Raw genomic sequence first — 27,044 nt, forward strand, 5'->3', positions numbered from 1 at the left:
GTTGCTACTGGTGGTTCCTGTATGTCTGCCACTAATGCATTTCAGATTTACAGTCATCTGGTGATGTCTGCTCTCATTATATGGTCATCTGTAAACCCCATCTGACAGTACTGCTTCATCCTGCTCAAAGGAGAGCATATGCATGACATGAACTGAGTACCCCAAGATTCTCTGTTTGGGGTCTGAAATGTACACTATCAACAGAGGAGATGTTTTAGCACAGCAAGAGAACAAACGTGACACCAGCAACAGAGCAGATCAGGGGCAGCTCAGCCGTAAAGGACATGCCCCCCTTTGTGATATTACTACTCTTATCTCTAGACCTCAGAAACAGATCTCCAAATGAAAATGGACCTTCATTTCTTCAGGATTATGTCAAACACAACACATTTTTCTTACAGGAAAGGGGTATATCTATTAATGTAAACCAGAATTTTGTACTGAAAGCATCAAAACAGAAAAATCATCAGAATTTAGGAAAAGTAATTCTAGTGGGATTTAAGTTTACTGGCACATTTGGCAGGTCTTTTACCTTTCAAAAATTTAAGTTTACAGTGGAGACTTATAATTCTCAAATGATCAGTATAAAAAATAAGAATATGAAAAGCTTTGCTCCTGCTTCAATTTTGTGATAACAACTTCTAAATACAGCAGTTTTACTGAATTATTTCTACTATTTACACATCTTGTGAAAAGATTGCAAAGGGTTTTGCACACGGGGAATGTACCATTGATTATTACACAGTAAAGAAATCTAGCAATTATACAACTCAGCTCCTCTAGGAGCAGCATGAGGTTTCTTCTTGCAATTTTAAAGCACTTTGTGTTACCAATAAAGTTAAGTGTCAACTCTCACATTGAGTTTCTACTTCTGAATTATATCCAGCTGTCTAACTTGACCTGTCTGAATACGAGCATTCGGAGTCAAATGAAAAGGATTACAAAAATAATTCGGGGAACAATGATTCTAAAACTAGAGTTCTGCTACATCTACAAATTCATTTAGATCTGTTTGCATAAAAATCTGCCTTGGCCCAGGAAAATAAATCTTGACACCCAAAGAGATCCCACTTTGTAAGGACAGCTTACTAACACCACAGAGAAATATTTAATCTGATTTTTTCAAAGAAAAGTACTTTAACTTCAAAACCTGAAGGGAAAATCATCATGGATAAGGCAAGTATGAAAAACAATTTCCAAGCCTGACATAACTGAAAGGTAGCATCTTCCTTATTGTCTTGGATTGTCTTGCTATGCATCTTGGATTGCATACAGCTGTATATGCATTTATGCATGCTTATATCTGGTAAAAATCTAACAAAATTAATATCCAGAAGAAAAAAAAAATGTTAGAAAAATAATTTAATAGTGCCAAATAATATCTGTGTTGCATGAAGCAATAGCCAAAGTGTCATCTATAGCTCTTGATTAAAAAATGAACTGTGATTCAAGAGAAGAGATTATTTTGGTGCCTAATCCAATGCAAAACTTAATCCTAATCTTAGAAAAGATCCTACAACCATGAACAGTGGGCTGGGGGTTTTTGGTGTATTTTTCTATATCCACAAAAGACAATAGATTTAACACCTAATGAGTCATGTTACTCTGACTTTCAAAGATGCAAACACATAGCAGAACTCAAAATAGTTTCACCTCAATTCAGCAGTGTCTATTCTGCCCATGCCTAGCCTGCTTGTACACTCACATTGGTCGGACTGTCATCATTTTTACTGAGTACTCCTTTGATTTAACCAGCACTTCTTACCTTGCTTTGATAGTGAAGGAAATGCAAACACTAAGGGATAAAGGTATTTTCCCTGTCATAAAAGACAACAGTGGAAATATAGGGAAGAGAGTACAACCCTCCTGTTGCCCTTGCAGGATAATTGGTCTATGTGATTAGCTGTTTCCCACAAACATATTATAACTAGGCTGCCAGAAATTCACAGGCAGAAGAAATAAAACAAAGTGAGAAATATGGTTTACATTGAACTGATGTTCGAAATGTCTGTATCATCTGTAAAAGAGGTAAATAAGTTTTAGATATTTGAATTGAACAGTATCTATTTTAGCAAGACATTTTTGTTCTGCCATTCAAAGAGGAAGGAACATATTCCTTAGTCCAGGCTTCTCCCTGTGAACGAGTTCTGAAAATTTTAATTTACTTTTTCAGCGGCTAACATACCACGATGGACAGGGGACATTCTACAGGACTGTGCTACTTCCCAAGCTAACCCATTCCATCACAGATCAATTTAATCCAGGACAATCACTTAGGACATTTTCCAGTTCACTGTTCAAACCTCTAGCTGCCATTAGCTCAAGGTTAAAGCAAATGTCTTCTACCTCTGAAGCTCATAGTGAAAAATTTACATAGTCCTGGACATGATACAGGTTTTGCAGTTTTATAGCTGAAATCCTTCAAGTTCCTTGGACCTACTGAAAAAGGATTTATTTTATTGCAACTCCCAAATGTTCATTTTCGTATGTTTGTTTTCCGACAGAATGCGTGCACTGCTTCCAGCAATGTGTTTTATATTACCTGGAAGAATAGAAATGCTCTAATGGGAAGAAACAATTTTCCTCTTATTGCCAGTGCAACAAAAAGCAGAACTTCAAAATGATGCCACAACTTCTCAAGAAAAGTTATCCCATTTATTTTAGAGCTTGGGGACTTTTCACTTTTTTTCAGTCTTCTGTGCAACTCCACTAGTATACACCCAACAAACTATGGGCCAAAAATGTATCTTTCTACTTATCACAGATGAAGATAATGGCATGCCCATTGATTTATAAGTACCTCAGTAGTGCACATAGAAAGTACTCTGTCTTTTCTTGAAATGAGTTCTTTTTAGGGCATATATTGGCTATGCCTTTCTTGACACAAATGCAGTCTCTCTCTCCTGAGGAGTTTCCAGTGAGGCTTTCATCAGATATACAACCATAAAGAATTACATGTAGAGTTCAAGAGATAACCTGGATTAGGCTTTGTGATAAACATCTACTGGAAAATTAAGATCTAGAAAAATCTCTTTAATCTTCCTAGTACATCTTGTCTTTATGTTGCTCTAAGATGTCAATGACCAATAACCCTTACCTTGATAGTAAAGTCTGCAGTGAGAGGCCCAGATATTCTTAAGATCTCCTTGTCAGGAAGCTTCTGGAAATCAATGCTAGAATTTTCTACAAGGAAGGAGCCAGTGGTGCTGAGGCTGTTTTCACTCTTCACGCCTTGGAGAGTCTTAGTTTCCAAATCTGACAAACAGAAAAAAATTGTCAGGAAACCAGAGCATTGCAGTTTGAAGTGAGTGCAGAAAAAAAACCCAGCAAAAATTAGTAATATTGCAATTCTTTTCCCATAGTTATTCACATTTGCACACTTTCCTTTTTTTTTTTTCTCTTCCATCTGCTTTTTGTCTTTGTTCAACCCTTGGATTTTTAGCTCACGTTCCTTCCTCACTCATAGGTCATGTTTTTACTCTCTTCCAGACATACTAATCCATTCATTGTCAGGCATATTCGCCATTTTTTTAACTCACCCTCAGTAAGTCACGCTCCTATGTGGAGCGTGACTCAGACCTTGGCCTATGAGCACTGCTAAGTTGCTGTACCCTCTTTCAGTTCAAAGGTGGGTCACTAACCACATGTTGTTGTGGTAGACAATTAACTGAAAGCAGGATATTCAGGAAAGAAAGATCAGCGTAACAGCAGTCCCATTTCCTCTCCAGAAGCAGTCTGGCCCATCCCAGTGGAGTAGAAGGGGAAGGTGAATGCTTCATCTCCATCTGCCTCTCTCTGTATTCACAGTTCCCCAAAAGGGCATTAATTCAGATATTGTTTTGTAGTAGGTACTTCTGATTGTCATATTAAAAGTAATGATAATTTCTTAAATAGAAGTCAACAGACAGAAACTAGGTCTGTTTCATCATTCAGCTAGCCTCTCTACCAACTCCAGATTATGCTTTACAGCACATTCACGAGTAAACAGTTTCTGGTAGTTATTTAAAAACAACAGGGCCTTTCATCACGAAAAACTTCAAAGCTGAAAACCTTTCACATATATTTATGAATATAGGCAGAAAACCTCCAAGACAGTGAGGCAGCTAAGGCATACTATTAATCTATGATGGACATATATTTCCAAAGAAATCTTAAAAAAAAAAAAAAAAAAAAAAGAAGAGCTTTTTATTTGCATATATTAAGTTGCTAATTAGACTGCTTTTCATTATGGATTAAGAGAACTAATTAATGAAGGAAGTTGCTGAGGCAGTACAACACTAAGAATTTTCACTGTAATGATGATTTCCTTGGTTTTCAGTGAGACCAGTCTCCTCCTTTGTGATGCACTTGGCCATCTATTTGTTTTTGGCAAGGCTGCATGCAACAGGAATAAAGATGGTCTTAAGACTTGTGTATATATAATCAGCCTCCTGTTGACTTCTCCCACAACTGAAGTTCACAGGGGAAAATACTCCCTCCCCTGAAACTGACTTTAGCTCATACATATATAAAATCCTTTGATGGGTGAACAGAAAGATTCATGCAGACATCTGAAAAAAGAAGGAGATATATTTGGACTTATTCATGTTTACACAGTGCAGTTAATCTAAATCTCAACCAGTGACTGAGGCAGACCTTGCTGATTCAAATCTTTTTGTAATGAAATATGATATGGCCTGAGTGAAGCTTTAGATCCATCTCTTCAGCTAAAATTTCATTTCTTTCTGAGCTCTTATAGCTCAATTTCACTGAAATAATAACAAAAGTACAAAATTTTCTACCTTGGAAGAGAATATCTCTCAAAGACAATAAGGAAGAGTGCATGTCATGTACTGGGAAAATAATATCAGCCATACTGGAGCAGCTCAAGAATACCCAAAGGGCCACTTAAAACTGAGGTACAGGCAGCATTTGAACTTTTAACAAAAATATATTTTTTTCTTGGTTTATAACCTTAATTTGCTGGTCTTTATCCACAACTTTAAATCGGAAGAACCCAGTGCTTTCTCAACACAAGTAGGGAGTTATAGTACAGGACTAGTAAGCCATCCCTTATTTTGATATCCTGTATAAAATTTTTGGGTGAAAGAAAATATGGAGGCAGTGAAATGATTTGGTGTTTTGCATCCTTTGCCGACACTCATGTTTGTACCTACACTGACAAACACAGAAGACATAAATGGTCTGTACTGCAGAAAATTCCTAAAGACTTCTGGATAAGGAAAAGGGTAGCCCGAAATATCTTATAATAATTTCTGCTACTGAGAGGTCCAGCAGTACAGTTTGGGGTTTTATTCTTACAGTCAATCATATTTACTAATATTCTAATATTAATTTCCTGCTGACAAGAAAGGAAGCAGCTTGTGAGCAGCTACTGCACTGGAAGATGAGAGAGAGGGGTGCCAGGAGCTTCTATTAATGAAATAAATGGATTTGCCTTCAGCAAATCCTGAGACTGCTCCCAGAAAAGAGGGATATACAGTCACTGGGATACACAGATGAAGCATGAAAGTGTTATAGCCAAATGATGGGCTAACAGAACTCAGTGGTCTTAACTCCTTGGAGCAGTATCTCTGCTAAAGAACAAGATTTCATTTTTATATGTGGTTTCAGATCTTTAGAGTGTGATTTTATGTTTGTGTGTGCATGTGCACACACATGGTGTGAGTGCATATGTGTATCTAAGGGAGAGAGAAAGATCATAGCAGAAATGTGTTAAAGTCATGAGCAGCTTGGTGGCTGAGCTGAGCTGCAGGGAAGCTTATCCTTTACTGTTCTCAATATCTCTTCACTCAGTGGTATGTACTTTATTAATTTCAAACAAAAGCACTTGACACCAAGTGAGCCAGCCAAAGGATAAGCAAGCAGAAATGACTGAAAAATTATTGAGGGACAAAGAACTCTGCACTGTTGGCTTTGAAAGAGTGTGCCACTGATATAATTGGGTCTGAGGAAAACTTCTGAGGGCGAGACTCATCTGTGTATTGAAATCAGTGATCTGAGAGAGGGAAACCAGTATAAACAGAGCACTGCAGGTTACCAAGGCTCTCTTAAACAAGGGTACACCAACTTCTTCTACTTACATAAATGATCAGGTCCTTTCAGCACAAGGCGAATTTGTCTACTTCCATAGGGAATAGCAACCACTGTATCATCCACTGTGGGAATGCAAAAACACATGGAGTAAATAAGCAAGGAAATTCCCATCTGTTTTAAAATAAGCATTGAAATAGGTGTTTACAAGGCAGTAAAAAGAAAAACCTTAGGACCAATTAAAAATGCCAAGACTTATTACTAAAAATCTGAAAAGGAAACTTGTTAAATGTAGTAAGAACCTTCTGCTTAGAAGAATCTAAACCTGTTGATTTGATTTATCTCAAACTCCTCCACGACTATTTATGGTTTTCATAAGTAACTAATAAGTTTCTATTTCATCACAACTCCACTTAAAACTCTTTAAGTATTTTGAATCAATGTTTGTGGTAAAGTAGAGAAACATAAACTTATTCTGATATTTAACCAGAATAGCTTTCCCATTTCTCACTTGACATTTTCCCACTTAAACCCCACAGCTTCTCCATGATGCTATCCATGCTATATGATGGTGTCCTAGTGCTCTCACTTATCCCTTTCACATGTCTTATTTTAATGACTATAAGGGCTATAATTCTGCTTCCCTTTCTACACTGCTAGCAGAAAGCCCCTGGAAAAGCAGAAGCCCATTAGACTGTCATGTAAATAGGCATTAAAGAAGGATCTTGCACTTATGAAGCCCTTGGAGCTTTGCCAACTGCATTTTAACCAAGGTGTGAATTAATGTATAGGTCACACGCAGCTGTGAAAGTTAGTTAGGTCAGCATTTCTAAAGAGGCAGTAACCTCAGAAATGTCCTGAAGAGAGACACAAAGACACAGAAAGACAACACAAAATGTTATACTTGCGTTATGAAGTGGTCTGCCTAGAGCATGCTGACCTGGATTAACCAGCACATTTCATTCACCTTTCCCTATCCTTTCTGCCTTCTTCCCATGGAAGCAGGGAAAGAAAAGGTACGCATGCCTAAAAGGATTTTTCTGGGGAATGAGAAGGTGGTAGACGTGAGAGGAAAACGTCTCTTTCACTATTTCTTCATTAGAACTGCTCACATCTATGTTATGAAATGTCTTCTAGCAGGAGCTACAGCTCTGCTCTCAAAACAGTGTTTTGCTTTGTCAGGTGAGGCCAACTCAGACAATAAAAACATTTTATCTTGCATTCAAATATATGAGTTGAGGTCTTACACTTCTGCCCAGACAAAACTGGGAAAACTCTTGGAACCCAGTTAAATCAGGATTGTCACTTACTAGTGAAATAGTTGTTGATGTTGTCATTTTACATCAAAGGTGGCGAGCCAACAGAGAGAGGAAACACTACCAGAAACATAAACTTTTAAGCAAAACATTCATTCATCCCATAATATCTCAAAAAATGTGAACTAAAACCCTTTTAGTTAAATTTTAAATTCTGTAATGCAGCATAGGAATTCTTGACACTCTTACTTTTCAAAGCTTTATGGGATGAAATACTCATACTTTTGCTGCCTCTTACTACACCAGAAGAGAGGTGGAAATGTAAGCAGTCTCTCTAAGTGCCACAAAAGTTGTGTGGCAACTGTTCAAATAAAAAAAACTGTTCAAAAAACTGTTCAAATTTTCAGGTGCTTCTGAAGCATGTCCCATTTTCAAGTTCTGATTTGGTATGTTTTCTCAAGCTATCCAGAATTTCAGTGTCTATGTCTTTTGTAACTGGGCTGAATTAAACTCAACACATGTTTTACTCATTCACATCTCTGATACCTCACTTATTAGTAAAGCTAGGAATCTTTCATATCAATACACAATTCAAATTTTCTATTTGGAAAGACAAAAATTCAATTTCTAAAAAAAACCTAATTAAATACTAATATTCTAGTATTGCTTTATTGGTACCATTCTAGCATTCAGGCCAGAAGGATAAATTATTTTATCCATTGGGGAACAAAATACGTGAGTATGACACATAATTTTGCTGTATATATACAGCATTTTTTGGACTGAGTTTGAAAAAACAGTAACTTCAATTAAAAAAAAACCCCAATACTAATGATTTTTATACAAGCCTTATTTAAAGACAGTCTCATGCCATGATTATATCTGACTGTCTCTCAGTTACAAGCTCTGTGCTGCAGAGTTACAACTCACTGACATGTCACAGAAAACCCAAACAGTTTAAAGCCCATGTGAGCTTATATTCTCAGCCTGCATCTCCTGCCCCAGGGTATTGCTAGGACTATATTTCACCTGATCTTGTAGTTGCTCTCCATTTGAAATCCTAGCACGCTTTATGTGAAATGCAAAGCTCAGTGGGATTTATGCTTATCACAGTCCTTCCTGCTTTTACAAAGCAGAAGCAGTGAGGATTGAAGGATAATTTCCTGAGGTTAACAGTGATAAGGAGGAGACATTTCCTGTGAAGAGATGTGAAAGTAAGCAGGCTAACATTTAGTCACAGCTATCCCCAACAATATGCAGAGAGACAGATTGTTGAGCAGCTGTGTGGAAAAGAAACAAAATGCTTTAACAGGTGGTTGGTTTTCTCTGACCATGCATAGAGAAGCAAAGAAAGGTCCCAGATAACTGGGAGGACAGTGGCTCAAGGCTGAGAAGAAAGTGCAAGGTTTTAGGCAACAGTTAACTGTCATGTACGTACATCAGATTCCCACCAGAGAGAAGTTTCTTCTAGTTTTGGATTTTTAATTTGGATTTTTAATTTGGATTTTGGACAAATGGTTTGTCAGTTCTCATGATGAAAAATGGAGTTTTTTCTATCTCCCAATTACTACTGATATTCAGTGGAAATTAGTTAGAAGTTAGAATTCAGCATCACACTACATCCCGCCCTACAATGTTTCTGTCTCTGAGGCCACTGGGACTTGTGTACTACCCCTATAAATAGTGGAGAAGCTGTTTCTGTAGGAAATGCTAAGTGCTTAAAAGCTCTATGAATTTCTTTCTTATGCCTTTGCATGATATAAACAACAGGGATAAGGGAACCAGATGTGAGCACCAAGAGAAAATTACTTTAGTATGATGAGCTCAAGACTGTGTTTGGAATGGTTTTGAGATATAAAAGCTTCAGAAACTATTGGGACAGCTCTGGAGTAAAGGTCAACTGTCCAAGCCCTAGAACAGTCCTCAGGATTGAATTCTATTCTTAGAGAAACAAAAATCCCAAGTGAGGCCAATTATCTTAGTCACTGCTGATATCTAGTCACTGAGGTACATTTCCCCTCTGATTTTTCTAATGCTGCATGGCAGCCTGGCTTTTAATCCCTTGTTTAGACCACAGATAAAATAGACATAATTATAGAAAATCAGGATTATTTTATAAAGATAACTTGAAATTTAGCAATCAGCTAGTGAATCCAGTCATTTAAATGATTGAATAAATAAAATGAATAAGGCCCTGATTGCAGATTTGCAAGTGTATTTACGTTTATAGTGACAAATGAGCAAGATCTTGACACAGATGAAGTGCCAACAGAGCTGGCATAAATGCAGAAAATGAACACAATAGTTTTTTGAAAGAATTTCAACATTTAAAATCTCAAATTTCCACAACATTTACATAAATAATTTTGAAGTCAACCACAAAAAAACCCCAAAACATATTAATTCACACATATAAAGGGGATTCATAACTATGTCTTTAAGATTTTTAAAAACCCAATTTAAAAAAAGACTTATTATTCATAGGTTCACAGTGTTGTATAAAACATGTATGTTTACAGCAGGGATTGAAATAATGCCACATTATACAGACTATACATAAAATCTACAATTTTCCTAGCTTTGCATAACAATTATATATAGGCAAATATGTCTGAGAAATCAGTTCTCTAACTTTTTTCACATTTATCTCAGTCTAAGATTGTGCTCTTAGCCATCTGCTCTATTACCTATATAACTTTCTTTACATTTAATAGGAAACCATTGGGAGTAGGTACTGTGTTTTACTAACATTTTAGTCCTGTGCATAACATATTAGTGACTTTATCCTCAGTAGAGAACAGATGAGCACCTTTTTACCACAAAGCAACTAAAAAACAATTAATTTCTCCTACAGGAAAAGACACTTGCCAAAAAAAATTCACAAACACTATTACATCTCAAATGACCTGGAGGTTTCCAAATCTGTTCCTGTCTATTGCAAAAAACTTAACAATGAGGTGAAATTCCATTCCTAAATCTTTGTGAATTATTTCCTTTGTCCTATTGTACAATTCTGCTTCAGAATCTTATGAGGATTATTCCTTTCTTTCCTTCATACAGAATAGTTGCCCTTCCCTTCCCTTCCCTTCCCTTCCCTTCCCTTCCCTTCCCTTCCCTTCCCTTCCCTTCCCTTCCCTTCCCTTCCCTTCCCTTCCCTCCCCGTTTTTTTCTTCTACTTTCCCTCTCACTCAGCAAACATGAGCCACACCTGCACTGTGCTATCAGCTGCTCTGTGTGCCATGCTCTATACCAATGCAGTTGCTCTTTGACAGAGAGAAGCTTTTGTAAAAAGCAGCTTTTCCTATTACAGAACCCACAAGTATACATACACTGTCTTCAATAGATATTACACTGCTATTTGAATCTTTAAAGTCATGTGCTATTTAGCAATTGCAACAGAATGCTCCAGAATGGTAGAGCTGGTAGGATTAAACTCTAAGGCTTGGGGCAGGTTTTCAGGCTAGCACATGTGATTCCTTAGGTGTGTCTACACAGGCATGAAAACACACCTATCTTTTAATCCTTCCTTCAAACTGACAAGACACACCCTATCTTCTACCCCAAAATCTGTGGTGCTACAAACAGATTGAAAAAATCTGTCTGGGGTTCAGGATAAACTAATCTGCTCACTGGGGCATACTCGTGCTACATTATCACTCTCAGTTAAAGCTGGGTCAGCATGCAGGAAAGGCCATCTTTTTCTGTAGACATCTCTCTCAAGCCTGTGTCGGCACTTTCTGACAACTTCGGTTCCTCAGTTCCCCGTAGAATTGAGTGACCATGCTGAGCATGCAGGCCCACGTGATGCTAACAGGCCTTGGAGACAGCACTCTGCCAGGTTGGCACCAAATGCCCCTCAGGGCTCCCCTCTGCTGTAGAGCAGCATAAACCATTTTGTTCAGAGCAGTGTGCCCTAAGTCCTGTGCGTAGCCAGCTAATACAGCCAGAGTGGTGTTGGAAGAGCCACTCCTCCTGCTCTCCTGCTCTTCATAAGCAATTAGCTAGCTGAGATGGGGAATATGCTGACGACACCTTTCCACAAGCCTCTGTCCACCTCCACAACCTGACCAACAGTCTAAGCAAGGCTACTTTAACCCAAGAGGCAAGCACCTTTGGGGACAACTAAGCATGGTTATTCAGGTGCCTGAGAAAGAGTGGGGTGAAATCTAGCCTGTAAAAAATGAAAACTTCACTAAAAGGTGAAGATGGCACTCTACCAGAAGTAACAGCTTACGTTTACTTGCAGAGAGGTGGGACTTATACTGGCCTCGAACCAGCCGGCAGGTGGACCCATCTCCATTGCAGACCCCACAGTTATCTTCCTTGACAGCACTTCCCAGCTGGTGGTCACAGCCAACAATCTGGCAAGAAAGAAAGATGTGCAGTTCAACATAAGCACTTACCAACTGACTGCTCAATCCATGTCTACAACTAATTACTCTAAATTTCTCTCTTAGCATCTCTAGAGGGTCATAAAGTACCTTAGCAATGAAAGAGGCGCAGCAAATCTGGCTGGCACTGTGCACTGAAGTCAGGCGAGAGATAAGGGAACAGGTTAGTACTCAATGGCTTTTGCAGTCCAGAGGAAGAAAAGAGTATTGTTGGAGGTTGTTATTTTAGGGCATTGTGAACATTTCTTGGTCAGAGTCCTATCAGAAATTTCCCTTCTTAGAGTTTCACAAAGAAAAATGCCTGAAACAGATAAAAAGACAAATAGGAAGCAGACAGATAAAATGAAGAGCAGCATGGATCAATAGCAACATGGCTCTGAAATTTTACCTGCTATGCAGCTGGTATGTGCTGTGTGGTTTTAATTATGTTTGACAATAATCCCTTTCCACACTGTCAATGCCTGTGTTAGACATTGCAAAAGATCTGATAAAGAAGGCTGGAATGGTTGCAGCAAAAGATTTGAGAGTCATTGCATGAATATAATTACCTGCTCTGAAATTGGCTTTATTCCTTTATGCAAATTGATTGGTTAAAAATTTTAAGAGCTGAATAGATAAACTAGGTTTCTCAGTATGCAAAAATCTTGTTATTCTAAGAAGAATCAAATAGTAATTTATAATTAAGTACATTTAAAATTAATGAATGGACTATTTGTTTAACACAGTGTTAATGTAGGCCTTTTGCTTGAACTTTAAGTTCTGCATCCAAGTTATGAATTTTTTACATTAATAATAGAAATCCAAGAAAGTCCTTACAATGTTATAATTACCTTTGTAAGTACTAGAAAATAAAAGGTCTTCTAGCATTCTGGCATTCAGAGTAAGCGATAAACAAATATTTGTCTATAACTTCTAATGAGGTTGTAAGAGCTAAGGCTCTTAGCTAAACAGAGAATGCATATATAAACACAAGGAATTTTAAATAAGGTTGTTTTTCAGCTTTAATTTTTCCTGCATTTCTGAGTTTTAGTTAAATCTGAGAACTATGTCCTAGAAAATTATGAGCGCAAACAGGTCACTTATCATCAAGACTTATAAAAGCTGTATGTGTAACTTGCCCACTAAAACATTCATAGACTAATATTTCTTATTTGTGCAAATCTGAGTGTGCAGAATTACACATCTCTGCTAGGGTGAGATATACTTGTGGGTTTGACACTTGCTCTTCATTTGTCTATGAAAATGCAGGCTTTAATAACCAGTATTTTCTTTCAGGAATTCAATTCCCATTTCTAACATCATTATTTTACTAGCTGCAGAGTAGGTATTTCCTTGATTATCTGTAATACTGAAAATATAATTAATTTTATTTAAATCATTATAGATTCAAGCTTGATGAAAGCGATCATCAAATTTTTTTGATTTTATCTACTTCTTCCAGATCAGAACTGAGTTAAGCCTCCTATGATTACACATCATATTATGATCTGTCTAAGGGAATTAATGAAGCCTAAAGAAGCAACAGTCGCAAAAATTATACATTTCTTTGAAAAGCTAGCCATATCAAGACTGCAAAAGACATTTTAACAAATTAGAAACATCATGACAAATAATGGTTAGAAAACTGAAGCAAACATAAGCATATCTTAACTGTGATTGCTCCATACAAAACTTCCAAGTACAGATATACAAATTGTATCCATAGTACTGTGTAAGATTTTTTTTTTAATTTTAATTTTTATTTAAATTTTTTTTTTTGGAATAAAATATATTCCTACAGGAGCTGAACCACCTTTGATATACACAGACTGGTATGCTTTAACTTCCATGAAATTCACTGTGTAGAAAAGATGGTAAAAAAGAATCATTTGCATGATCTGAAAATTGTACGTCAATGCCTACAAATCAGATTTTCCTTCTAGTGCATTAGAGATCACTAGCTCCCACAGTGAGAAGGGTCCTGCTGGGGAGCCCAGATAACAGAAGACAGATCAGAATTCCCTTTTATATCTGCTCAAAAGTTCAGTTTAGAGTAGTTACACAAATATTTATGCTTTTGCCTATTTTGAAATGAATATGTGAACAGCTTGAATAGGAAATTGGCTGAATCTTAACTCCAGGTAAGAGGTAACCAATTTAAAAAAACCCAGAATTTACTACTTCAAAGCATTTTTAACTTTATGAATCATCAGCCCACATGTTGCCAGGGGCTATACCCTGATTAAAGTTAATTTATAAACTGAGCAATTTGGAGCTAAGTCACAACTTGTGGAGGAAACCACCAGGAAAATCTCAGGTGTGAAAGGAAGTTATATTGTGGTTTGTTTCTTTTTTCAGTTGGACAGCCATTACCAATGTACAGCATAAAAATATTTCTTGTTTTGAAATGCTGTGTTTCAAATGGAAGTATGAGAAAGTGGAAGTATGGAGACCTTTGTGATTACTAACATTTCTGTGGTATGTACAAAATGTATATTAACCTTACTGTATTGGCAGTGTCTCAGATAACTTTATGCAGTTAAATGTTTTGATGAAATTAAATTAATTTCCTATTTTTTCCCAAGGTCTCTGCAGAGAATTTTCTTTACTGTGTTAGATTATCTGTCTAAATAGATATGCAGAGCTCTGGGAATGTATGAAATTTTCATTTAAAAAAAAACTTATGAGTGATTAACCAATGCCTGAAATAAAAAATACTCCCAAGTTTATCCTCTCCTCTCCTCTCCTCTCCTCTCCTCTCCTCTCCTCTCCTCTCCTCTCCTCTCCTCTCCTCTCCTCTCCTCTCCTCTCCTCTCCTCTCCTCTCCTCTCCTCTCCTCTCCTCTCCTCTCCTCTCCTCTCCTCTCCTCTCCTCTCCTCTCCTCTCCTCTCCTCTCCTCTCCTCTCCTCTCCTCTCCTCTCCTCTCCTCTCCTCTCCTCTCCTCTCCTCTCCTCTCCTCTCCTCTCCTCTCCTCTCCTCTCCTCTCCTCTCCTCTCCTCTCCTCTCCTCTCCTCTCCTCTCCTCTCCTCTCCTCTCCTCTCCTCTCCTCTCCCCTCTCCCCTCTCCCCTCTCCCCTCTCCCCTCTCCCCTCTCTCCTCTCTCCTCTCTCCTCTCTCCTCTCTCCTCTCCATCAAAGCTGCAAAGAACTCATTGAAAAATGTTATAGAATGGTGAAAATATGTCAGCACTTGCCCATAAATCTACAAAGGGTTAACAAGGAACAGGAATGCAGAATGTTTCTTTCAGCATCCACCCACAGCATGAACAAAACACAGAGGGAAGGTTTTAAAATGGCTATAATCAGAGATGTCGGATATGCAAGACACTAGGAAAGCCTAGCGACCAAGAAAACTAGACTGACTTGGTCTGCAGAAGTAGAAAAGTCTGCCAAGACACTGACCTATGAGCATATTGACCTGATGAGAGGTGATTGAGGACCTTGTCATGAAATGGTAAGCCATTCATGGTAAGCATGGTAAGCCAAGGAAACAGTAAGGATACTGCACCTCCAATATACAGCTCAGAGTAATGGTTTGGGGGACACAGTTTGAAACAATCTAGTGACATTTTTTAATCAGAAGTCTAGGGAATATTTCACTCTCTGAAAAGCTTTGAAATGTCGACTCCTTGTCTTGGTTTGAAGCTGGATCCAATGTTGAAATCCTGAAGTTTCTGTGGAATAGAAACTTCCTGTTCCAATGCATTCTAGTTCTGATCTCAGTATATCCTGGGGGGTTTAGGGAGATGAAGTCTTTTTCAATCCATAAAGGTCTGAGAAGGAAGCCCCCACTAGAAAGGAAAATGGATTGCTATAACAAATTGCGACTGGAAATGTTCTGAAGTAAGCAGTTTTCATACTCATTTCTATTACATGTTAAGCTTCATCCCCTTAAAGCACGGTAATGAAGCACAGACATTCCACACTGAAATCTTTTGAGTTTCAAGTTGCTGAAGTGTGGTCAGAGGCTTGAACTGCACATTGTTACTGCACAAAATGTCAGAAGCAGCTCCATTAAGTTCCCTGACTATCCAAACTCCATTAAAATCAAGAACATGTACTTGTAAGTTTGATAAATTTTGGATGAAGCTCTTATGTGTTTCTAAAGGCGCTTCTATGAAGCTCATTACTATTGTGATTAAATGCCTTTAAAGCAGTAAAGGCAGATTTTGCAGAGCTCTGGAGATCTCTCAGTATATGGAAAATGTCAGCCATGTAGTATCAGAGTGAGGAAATCACTGGTGAGTACCAACTGCCTGCCCAGACCTTCTTCACTACCTCTAAAGTGAGCTGATTTTTTATTCTCCTTATGGGTTTAGCATAGAAAGTCTAGCAACAAAAAGCCAGAATAATAACAGCTAATCCCTAGTTGGCCAAGCCTGTATTGTTTTCTGGCACAAGGTACCACAGTTCTACTCAGAGGTAAAGATTCCATATTATATTTTAGGCTGGAGTCCCAGACTTCATGCTGAGTTTGACTCTCCCCCCCTTCTTCCCACCCAAGCCCTCTCCTTACTGCACTTGATGGCCCATGGGTTGACAAAACAAAAATAAGGATATTCCTGTCTCTGAGACACATTGCAAAATATTTTTTACAGGATGCTGCAAGAAAAGAGAGCTATCAAGTTAGCAGATCAACAGCTTGCATGTAGTTTAAAGGTACTGGGCTAAAAGTCCCACAAGAGGAGTTGGAACTAATCATTGAGTGCGTGCATGAGTGTTATAAGTGCGTGTGTTCCCCTTGTGGACTTGAACTCTGGCTCAGTTTAGCAGAATTTTCCAGAAATAAAACTGGACCAGCAATGACAGGTTCTGCTCCAGCCCTGCTAGTCTGGAAATGCCCTGAAGTAAGAAGTTTTCATAATAATTTCTATTCAGTATTAAGAAATCCTAGGCAGGAAATAATGTAATAAAGCGAGCTTGCAAATCCAGGCAATTATAAATAAATCTCTCTGTTTTTCAAAGGGCATGTCTGCAGTTCAAACGCAAGAAGTTCTGAGAATCTCAGAAAAACAAAGTTGCCCTTCATATAGATAGCAATGTGGGGCTCAATGTGGGACTTGTGTGGATTGTCACTGCTCAGCTGAAAAAGGTTTTGGATCAGAGCCATCATTTCAACTGGGTTCAAAATCCTATTTTACAGAATCAACATGAAGAGCTGCTCTATTCTTCAAATTACTGGGGAGAGAACAAGCTTAAGCCTGTACAGCAAACTGGATCTGTATTGGTGTCTGTGACACGAGGACTTGCAGCTTCTGCTGACGTGGTATCTGCCCTTCAGTGCACTGCTGCCTTTGAGGTGACACTTTACAGCCAGAATTTTTCTGGCACAGCCTCATGACATTATCCTGTCACAGGCAATCTTGACCAGCACCAGGCATGAGACACAACTCTCCCAGGTCTCCAGGAATTCTGGTGGAGGTACACCACAATCCAACTATAATCAAAGACCATAATATGATTTTCACAATGGCAAGGCAATTTGTAATTATGCTGGTAACAGCAGGTCCAGTGGCATGTGCAATCAGTATACTTGGTATTCAAGAGAAATATACCTTGCAAGTGTTCAGGCAGTGTGAAACAAACTTCAGTTACTAATGAGTACCCCAATTGTTAAATACAGCCATTGAAGTGGCTAAGATACACCTTCCAACACATAAAACGTGGCTGGCCAGATTGTAGATTTGTTGCTGCTGGTTGTTGCCTTATCTACCACTAATCCATTGCAACCAATTTGCAGATCCTGCTTGGTACCTGTCCCATCATTATCAGGTAGCCAGAGCTCTCTGCTATTAATATATTTAAATAAAGACCCTTATATAGTCTCACTCAACCAGCACAGCAGACACGACACATTGGGAATCAATGGTTCACCCAAAGCTCTAGAAGCAAACAGTAAACACCCAGCAGCAGAAGGAACAGAAGAGAAATTTCTATTTCTTAATTTCCTCTCAGGGAAAAAGAAGTATAAACTTGCTCTGAAGCTACCCTTGATTTAACAAATAGAAATTCAACTAATTTTAAAGCTGCCACTTCTAAATAAGGATTACAGATGCTCTAAAGTCTTGGATGTAGGGAAAAGGCAACTCGTTACATGCAAATTTAATTAGGAGGAATCTTCCAAGATAAAAAAAAAATTGAATTTTTCAGGTTTAGTCATTTTTAACCAACCAATTTTTTTTTGTTTGGGCCACCATAGGAGAGTCCACAGATGTATGAACAAAGCTCTCTGTAGTTCATTCTCTGATGATACAGAAATCCAGAGGTTACTGCTGTGTAAGAGGCAACATTTAAACAGAACTCACTTCCAAGAGTTTATCACCAGGCAACAATAGGAAGAAAAGAAGCTTCTGTGATTATTCATATTCACTTACCATTTCATTCACACTTTGGTTTTTGCTGCATTTAGGTTTACATATCCATATTGAGTTGGAGCAAAAATTAGTTTTTCCTTTGTCCTTACATGCTTGTGTATTTCTTGAAGAAGGAGAAAAAAACCCCCTAACTTTGTTTTTTTAGTTAGTGCTCTTTAGCAGATCATTACTGAAATACTTGCTTTTCTCCAGAAAAGCAATTGTCACCTATTGTCTGGATATCTTAGCAGTTCCAGGATTTGTCAGTTTTTGGAAGAATATCCAAACACTACATCAGAAAGTGATTGCAATGGCCATTCTAAGACAAAATTCATCAAGGCAGCTCTCCCTCATCTTCCTGGTAGCAATGTCCTTGAGAAACCAAGAGTAAATTCTGCTGCTGGACCCATTCTTTTCTCCTAGAACATGAAACACGAATTGTAAAAGCATTTAATTGAAACTTGTGACACATTACATTTGACTGCGATTCTTTCTAAGCTTTGGTGACTTCATAACATGCTTGAAATTGCTATTCAGAGCTCTCTTCTGTTGGGCTGTACAGGCTTCTTTTGTTGGCAGGATCCTCTGTTGGCTGGATCAATGAGGATCCAGCTGCAGATCTTTGTTATACCAGTGCCAGCAAAGATTGTCTGGTGCTTCGGCTGTCACATAATCTGTGTTATCAAGGAACAGATATCTTCCACAGTTCAAATACTTGAGAGAGGCTACTTGTCCCCAGGCTACTGCTGAAACAGCTTAGCTAGTCTATATGGTACTCCACCCGGCTGCTCAGTGTGTGAGAGGAGTGCATGCAGACCCTAGAAGACATTTACAATGACAGAGGAAACTATCTCAAATGCCTGCAAAACACCTGGGTCTTCACAGTGGCTGGACCTCTTGCCACGGTCTTCAATGAGAACCACTAATCTGTTTGGCTAAGTACTCTCAAAACTGCCCTGCCATTGCAGACATCTTGCCATCCTCCTGCAGCAATAAAGCCACTGCACTATTCTAACAACTCAGGCTTTTAGGTGTGCTGAAGAAATACATGAACAGAGATTACTTCCTGGTAGCAGGAAAAAAAGAGAACCCTTAGAAGTCTCCAAGGTGTTCTTTTAAATTTGTTATTATTGTCAAGCCTGCAAGTGACAATGTTCCTTCCTCCCTCTGCCACCCGCTAAGGGAGCTGCTCTGAGTGCTGCTGGTAAAAGACATGTGTGCAGTAGATAAGTTGGTCAGCACTGGAGAACAGCCCTTGCTGTTTCTGCTAAAAGACTAGAACAAAGTACCTCTGTGGAAGTACTAACCTCTGTTAGTCCAGAAAGTAAAAAACTAGTAACTCAGGGCAGGGGAGTTCTAATAGTGCAACTGAGGATTCTTTCACATACAAAAAACAACCCCATTTCCCTTCCACTCTCCACCACAAAACTATTCCTACCTGGCATGATGATAGCAATTTAAGCATTTTGCTATTATTCTTATGAATCATGGTTCCCCACCCCACTCCTTTCTGTGTACTGAAAAGATGTCACATTGGTGGAAAAACTACCTCTTTTGTCTCACAAAAACTGAAATGCATCAACAAGAAAACAAAATTATGATTTGCTGCCTGCAAAATATTAAAACAGCAATTCAGTTGTTCAGCCCAACACAGGTTCAAAACATATGGCCAACAAATCAAGAATTCAGTACTTTCTGAAATGTCATCTCTGCAGAAGACATGCAGGTTCCAATGGACCATAAAAAAAAAAAAATTGCAAACAGGAGGCAGAAATAGCTGAACTACACAAGACTGAAATCCCAGCACCACGTAAATACCTTGACATATTTTTCAACAAATAATTTCCTTTTTTTGACCTGATTTCTGTCATAGTCCTGGCAGAAGAAAAAGATTATTACTGGAAGTTGTTATGGGGGACAAAACACCTGTATTATAATATGGGTTGGTGGAAACACAAAAGATGCTTGTTTGTAGAGAATTAATAAAACAAAGGCCATTCATTTCTCTACCTTGTCATCAAACAGGCAAGTAACAGCACTTTCAGTCCTCTTGTGTGAGCAAAATACAGGTAAAAATCTCCTACTGGAAGTTACTGTCTCAGAGTTTTCACCGTTAGATAATGTTTAAGTGTAGAAAAAAGGGATCTTGCGAAAATCAGCACACAGTCCTCCCTGTTACCAGTGCTAAAGGAGGACAAGAACAGTCTCTAATATTAGACCAATTAATGTTGCAGGGCGGAAAAATGCAGAACAGGGGTTAACATGGGGCAGGATAGACTCCTGGTGTTCTCATTCCCCAGAACTGGAGTTGTCTTAAAAGGATGGCATGCAAAGAAATCAGATCCCAAGTTAAGGAATGGCTAGGAGCAGCCATGGGCCCAGCTGCAAATTCCTGCAGCTATGTCCCAAGTGTATCCCATATGGACAGTCAGGGCCCAAGGCAGGTTTTTTATGCCTCTCAAGCCTGCTGAGGTAACCACTTAATCTAATTTTTACCTGTCTCATGCAGGTTTACTGTGCCAATGAGTAAAATTTCCATACACCAGATTCCAAACATGTGACACTGCTATCCTGATTAGCTCTGTATTTTGGGCTGAACTGGAAACAGGACATGGTGTGTGCAGCCACATTTTGTACATTGAAGAGAGAAGGAGAAACTCTATCATGAAGTCATGATACACAGGACATACAGCACAGTCACCTATTTAAAGTAGAGCAAATTTTCCCAGTCTAGACACACACACACACACACACACACACACACACATACAGAGCCATTTAAGCATTGGTGTATCTTGAACCACAAAATAGAACCATGGACTAGTTTGGGTTGTAAGGGACCACTAAAGGTCATCTAGGTCAACCCCCCAGCCATGGGCTGAACACAGACCTCCAAGTACACCAAGTCTGACTTCTGACCAGCTACAGGTAACTAGAGTTAGCTAAAGGTAACTAAGCTTGTTAGCTGACTTGAATTCACTCTGCAGCACAGCAAAATAAATTCTTAGGAATCAACAAATCAGATTTTTTTAAAAACTACTTTCAGTATTATGTGGAAGTAGATCTTTAAAGAGAAATTTAGTACTCTGTAAATAATAAACATTAATATAGGCATTTCTGGGATACAGATTTCTTTAAAAAATAACCTGTAAAATTAAGAGAATGTAAAAGAGAAAGTTGTCCAGTTTTGTGAGAAGAAATGAAAGGCTGTTTTTGGTCCTAAACCACTTTTTTGTAATAACAAATTTAGTTAACAGCCTTCTTAAAAATCCCCAGTTTTATAATCATTGGATCTGATCCTACAATTACAGCTATTTATATGCTGTTTTATTTATGCAGTTGTATATGCTATTTTATTTATGATTTATAGTGTTATTCTATCATATAGATGAAGTAATTTTATGGTCTTAAATACAAAACCCCCACCAATAACAGTAATAGTAATAATAATAATAATAATAATAATAGTAATAATGAAAACACTAATACAATTAGAATTAGGCTTGATTTATCAACAGAAGAATAGCTTTTCAAGTTTTATGTAGAAAGCAGAAAGCAAAAGTAGAACTCTTTTATCTTGCTTCTTCAGAGAAATTTAAGGAATCAATAGGTCTTACACTTCTATATGTACAAGAAGTCAGTTTGTATATAACTCTTCCCAAATACATTTCTCATCAACTGCTTAGACTAGTATGACTGGTTTTGACTTTTCAGCCAAATGGTGCTGTTAATTGTAGCGTCATTATTTTTTTTTTTCAGAATTTTCTGCTAAAGTTTACTCTGTCTTTCATGTATCATGGCTACACTTTTCCCCCTTTGATTGGAAGCCTAACACTGTTTCATCCTTTCAGCAGATAGTTTAATTATGGACTCAATTACATGAGGTGAGGATTTGGCTATGATATTGATGGGACATGCTTTTGGGAAACTACACAACAATTTACTATTTGTCCACATATTTAATGAAAACCATAAAAATTGCCCCTGATCTGGTCTTATACAGTAACACACAGATTCTGACATCTGTACTGGAGATAGAAGCAGCCTTGAATAATCCTTGATCATCCATTAGAGGAAGCAAATACTTTCCTCCTTGCCAGAGTTAAGAAAAAGAATATTTTTCAGAATTCACACAGAAGGCAAAAATTATGTTGAGAGAGAACTAAGTATGAAGACTATGATAACAGGAAGAAGTGAAAGGGATGAGGAAAACAGAAAAAACCCAAAAATTAAAATAGAATGCTTCCCTTGTATCAGAAAGATTAAAAGATTGTGACAGTGAAACCCAATAACACAAAGGAAGTTAGGAAGGAAGTTAGGAAAGAAGGGAAGGAAGTTTGGAAGGAAGTTCAGAAGGAAGGAAGGAAGTTCGGAAGGAAGGAAGTGCGGAAGGAAGGAAGTGCGGAAGTGCGGAAGTGCGGAAGGAAGGAAGGAAGGAAGTGCAGAAGGAAGGAAGGAAGTGCAGAAGGAAGTGCGGAAGTGCGGAAGTGTGGAAGGAAGTGCAGAAGGAAGTGCGGAAGGGCGGAAGGAAGTGCGGAAGGAAGTGCGGAAGTGCGGAAGTGCGGAAGTGAAGTGCGGAAGGAAGGAAGGAAGGAAGGAAGGAAGGAAGGAAGGAAGGAAGGAAGGAAGGAAGGAAGGAAGGAAGGAAAATCCCTATGTTGCTTCCTTTTCAGAGAGATTAAACAGAAGGTGTGAGCTGCATGAAACAGAGTGTGCAAATCAGTATTCCAACACACATGCTCAGTGCTGCCAATTTCCCTTTTTTTTGCTGTGATAATGTGAAGTGTGATGACAAGGAATAAGCTTGATTTCAAATAAAAGGAGGAGCAGGCTGTTCCTGAAGGACTGCACCCTGTGGAAAGCGACCCACAAAGGAATTTGTGAAGAGCTGCAGCTCCCAAGATAGACTTATGCTGAAGAAGTTCATGGAGAACTGTCTCCCCTGGGAGGGATCCCACACTGGAGCAGGGGAATTATTTCTCTCCCTGAGCAGTGACAAGAGCAATGTGTGATGAACTGATTGTAACCTCTGCTCCCCATCTCCCTTTATTGCTCACAGGGAGGAAGAAGAGGAAAGGAGGGAGAGGTAGGGAGGAAGATGTTTTTTGAGATTTGTTTTACTTCTCTTTTTCTTCCTCTGATTTTTTACTGGCAATAAATTCAATTCATTTCCCAAGTCTGTTTTGCCCATGATAGTAATCAGTGAGCAACCTCTTCCATTCCTTATCTCAACCCATAGGCCTTCACTTAAAATTTCTCTCCCCATATGGTTGCAGAGAGCAGCTTTGGTGGGTACCTGGCATCCAGCCAGGATCAACCCACCATTCTCCAACTTCGCAGCTTCAATTGCTGTATGCAGAAATTGCTTATACTCTCAAAACCATAAAAAATGATGTGAAGTACAGGAATTTATTTTGCAAACAGGGAAAATGAAACTAGAAACTGGAAGTTTTAAATGTGTTGTCCTCAGCAAACTCCATTAATTCTATATATAAAGACATGTCATAATGTGGAACTTCAAATCACTATTTCCTTAAAGACCATTCTACTGACTTCAGCATTGAGGTTCAAGCAAGTTGTATTACACCAATGGGACATATTATAAGCTAAGGTAAATTCAAAATGAGACCCAAAGATCTGAGAAGTAATCTGTATTTCTTTAAAAAGAAGAGAAAGAACACCCAAATTATGCAGATATTCATAGAGGAAGGGATTTAAAATATTCAGGAGGAACAAGAAGATTATATTATATAACATTCTGAGGTTTTTTTTTTTAATGCTGTTGTTTGGTCTGTGTCACTATGCGTTTAAGAATAAAACTACAGAGAGAAAAAAATTATGTTCAGATATTAATTCCTATTAATTGCTTAGGCGTTTCACACAAAGAACAAAAGCAAGTTATACATCTCTTCATGGGAAAAATGCATTTATGTAATATGGAAAGATACATGTTTATACAATATGGAGAGAGACAAAATGCTTGCAGCTTGCATGATTTCTGAACTATCACAGTCATGGGTACTGGCCTATGTCTTGAAGTATATCTGAATCAGCTACTGAATAACTTCTCCAAAACTCTATCTCAGTAAATAAAATCAAAAATATTTTTAAGAATCACTAACCATACTCCTGGAATCATAGATTCAGGGATACAGCTTATTCTATACATGAATTTGGCTTTGCTTGCCCTTAATAGAATCAGATGTCTCTTCTGACTTTAACTACTAAGTGGCCAGCAGGCAAAACAAAGGCTTCAGCTCAAAATCTCATAATTAAACAAAGGCTCATAAATATGCAGCTAAGGTACTAGTAGTCTTAAACCTCCCAACTGTATGAAAAATAAAGGATAAATATGAGAGAGGGACCTAAAATTTCCAAATACTGCATGTTTTTACAATTACATTCTTGTCAGTGAGAGTGAAATCCATCACCTTTAAATCAGGAGTGAGTACTGAGGCACACAGAAGCAATACAACTCATCTTTAATTTCAGTAATCTGAAGAACAGTTGGTGACCACACAATAGGCTATGGGTTGACCCAAGTCTTGTATACAAAGAAATACATTTCTACAGTTAGTTAAGAAAATCAATACTGTTGTTTGACCTACTGGGAAAAATACTCTATGTCTATGTACTGATCTTAATGTCACTTTTACTTATTCAGGACTCTTGCACATAATTAAATAAAGATATGCTTTATGTATAAAATTGTATCTCAAGAACATCTTCTTGGTTCTCATAACCCTTGGATCAATGCAAGCTGATAGGAGGGTAAACATAAAGTTGCTTTCAGTAGTTTTGCTCTGAGCAATCCAGAAAACATATCTCTTCACCTTCAACATAGTACAAATGTTGCAAAAGACCTGTTATTATAGAATCATAAAATATGTTGAGTTGGAAAGAACCTATCTGGATCATCTAGTCAAACAGTTGTTCATGTGCAGGACACTCCAAGTATCAGAACGTGCCTGAGAGCACTGTACAAATACTTCTTAAAGTCAAACAGGCTGGTGCTGTGACCACTTTGCTGGAGAGCCTGTTACAGTGCCCAACCAACCTCTGGGTGAAGAATCTCTTTCCTTATATCCAATTTAAACCTTCTCCTACTCAGCTTCATGCCATTTCCCAAAGTCCTATCACTGGCCATGTAAGTGAAGAGATGGGTACTTCCTTTCCCCCTCATGAGGATGTAGAAGGCCACAAAGAGATTTGCCCTCAGTCTCCTCCAGGCTGAGCAGAAAAAGTGACCTGAGCCACTCCTCATACATCTTCCCCTCAAGGCCCTTCACCATCTTTGTGACCCTTTGGACACCCTCTAACAGTTTAAAGTCTTTCTTATATTGTGACACCCAAACCAGCCCCCAGCACTCGAGGTGAGGCTGCCCCAGCTCAGAGCAGAGCAGAACAATCCCCTCCTTTGCCCAGCTGGCAATGCTGTACCTGATGCTCCCCAGGACAGGGCTGGCTCCTGGCTGCCAGGGCACTGCTGACCCATGTTCAACTTGCCATGGACCAGAACCCCCAGGTCCCTTTCTGCAGGGCTGCTCTGCAGCATCTCATTCTCCAATCTGCATACAAAACCAGGGTTGCCCTGTACCAGGTGCAGAATCTGGCTCTTGCTGTTGTTAAACTACATAAGAATCATACTTCACTTTAATCTTCAGGACATTATATGGAATATACATCTTAGGAGACTTAATTTTTGCAGTTGTGACAAATGATATGTATATTATTACAGTTGTCTGCTGCACTGCCCCAAATCATGCTGTTCCAGAGCATGAAAATGTTGCTTTTCTTCCAGGATCATTATGAACTCTCACAAACTACTGAGACCCATGATTATTATGTTTACAGTATGCCAACCACTTTAGGTAAGTGGTAGCCTGTAGCTCCTACTGCAAATGAATAGAAATAATTTCTGAATCACATTTTGTCTTCTCTGAGGTTTACATGCATTCCCTATAATTACAGAAATAAGTTTGTTCACACAAATGCTACAGAGAAAGAATGCCCCACTGGTTCTTCTATAAAACTATAGTTTCCCAATCTTTTAAAATAACCTTTATAGAAGCAATGGAAGATCATTGCTTTTAAAGGAAGCTCACCATTTATTATAGCAAATTCCATACTCTTTACCATTCTGGACTACTTATGTAGGACTAGCTATTGCTGTGATAGATGGTAAAGCAATTTCTCTCTTATAGCATATAGTTAGGACAAATCTAATTATGGATCTTTTAATGCAGTCACAAAGATATGACAAGGCTAACAGGGATACACTGAGACAATAATATTTCAAGTTGTTTTAAATTTAACACACCCATTTTTTAATGTGAGGAATACAGCATGAGCATCTATAGTTAAATTTTTTTTGGTCATCCTCAAAAATGCAGTTATTGTAAATATATGGCAAATTTGTTGAAGAAACTGAATGCTGAAGAACATGAATGCCTAAGAACTATAAAGTATTTATGCATTAAATGTTATTCTACCATTTTAGGGTATATAAGAAAAGTGTTAGTTTAACTAAAATTACTCAGGGACAGCAGTGCTAGTATATTATATCTATTCTCAAGCCACAGAAAAATAACATCAGTGTTTATAGTTTTAGCAGCACAGTTACCTTCAGACTTCCAAGTAAGAATGCCATGAGGATGCGAATGAGCTTGTTTTAGATGGAACTCTGTTTCTAAGGGAAAGATTTTTTGAGAAAAAGTATGCTTCATATTTGGACTAACCCAGAATTCAGCATGTTCATAAATCCTAGGCCACTATATGCAAAAAACTTTGAATCTTTTTCCCATCTAGATTTTTGTGCTTTTGTGCTTCAGGTTTTTAAAAGATTTGAAAACAGAAAACAAGACTAAAAATAGTCTGTCTCATTAGGCAATCTACAATTTTGAGATGCATGTCCTTGGTTTATGTCAAGAGGTCTAGATGATTGCATTCTTCAGATCACAAATGAAATTAACCCAGGAACTATCTACTCTATTTCATTTACTTCAGGACTTCTTCTGGCTCAGAACAAAAAATT

The 27,044-nt window shown here is 38.2% G+C and overlaps 1 protein-coding gene across 1 annotated transcript in view; it reads right to left on the reverse strand.

The window, feature by feature from the left end:
• Nucleotides 1-27,044, reverse strand: part of ADAMTSL1 (ADAMTS like 1) — a 400,259-nt gene that overhangs the window by 111,362 nt on the left and 261,853 nt on the right. The window contains exons 6-8 of the mRNA XM_054002970.1: nt 11,524-11,650; nt 6,084-6,158; nt 3,098-3,255 (exon numbers count right to left, since the gene is read on the reverse strand). Coding sequence (XP_053858945.1) covers nt 3,098-3,255; nt 6,084-6,158; nt 11,524-11,650 — 360 coding nt within the window. The remainder of the gene's footprint in view (nt 1-3,097; nt 3,256-6,083; nt 6,159-11,523; nt 11,651-27,044) is intronic.

Source organism: Vidua macroura, chromosome Z (genome assembly GCF_024509145.1).
Source record: "Vidua macroura isolate BioBank_ID:100142 chromosome Z, ASM2450914v1, whole genome shotgun sequence".
Lineage (NCBI taxonomy): Eukaryota > Metazoa > Chordata > Aves > Passeriformes > Viduidae > Vidua > Vidua macroura.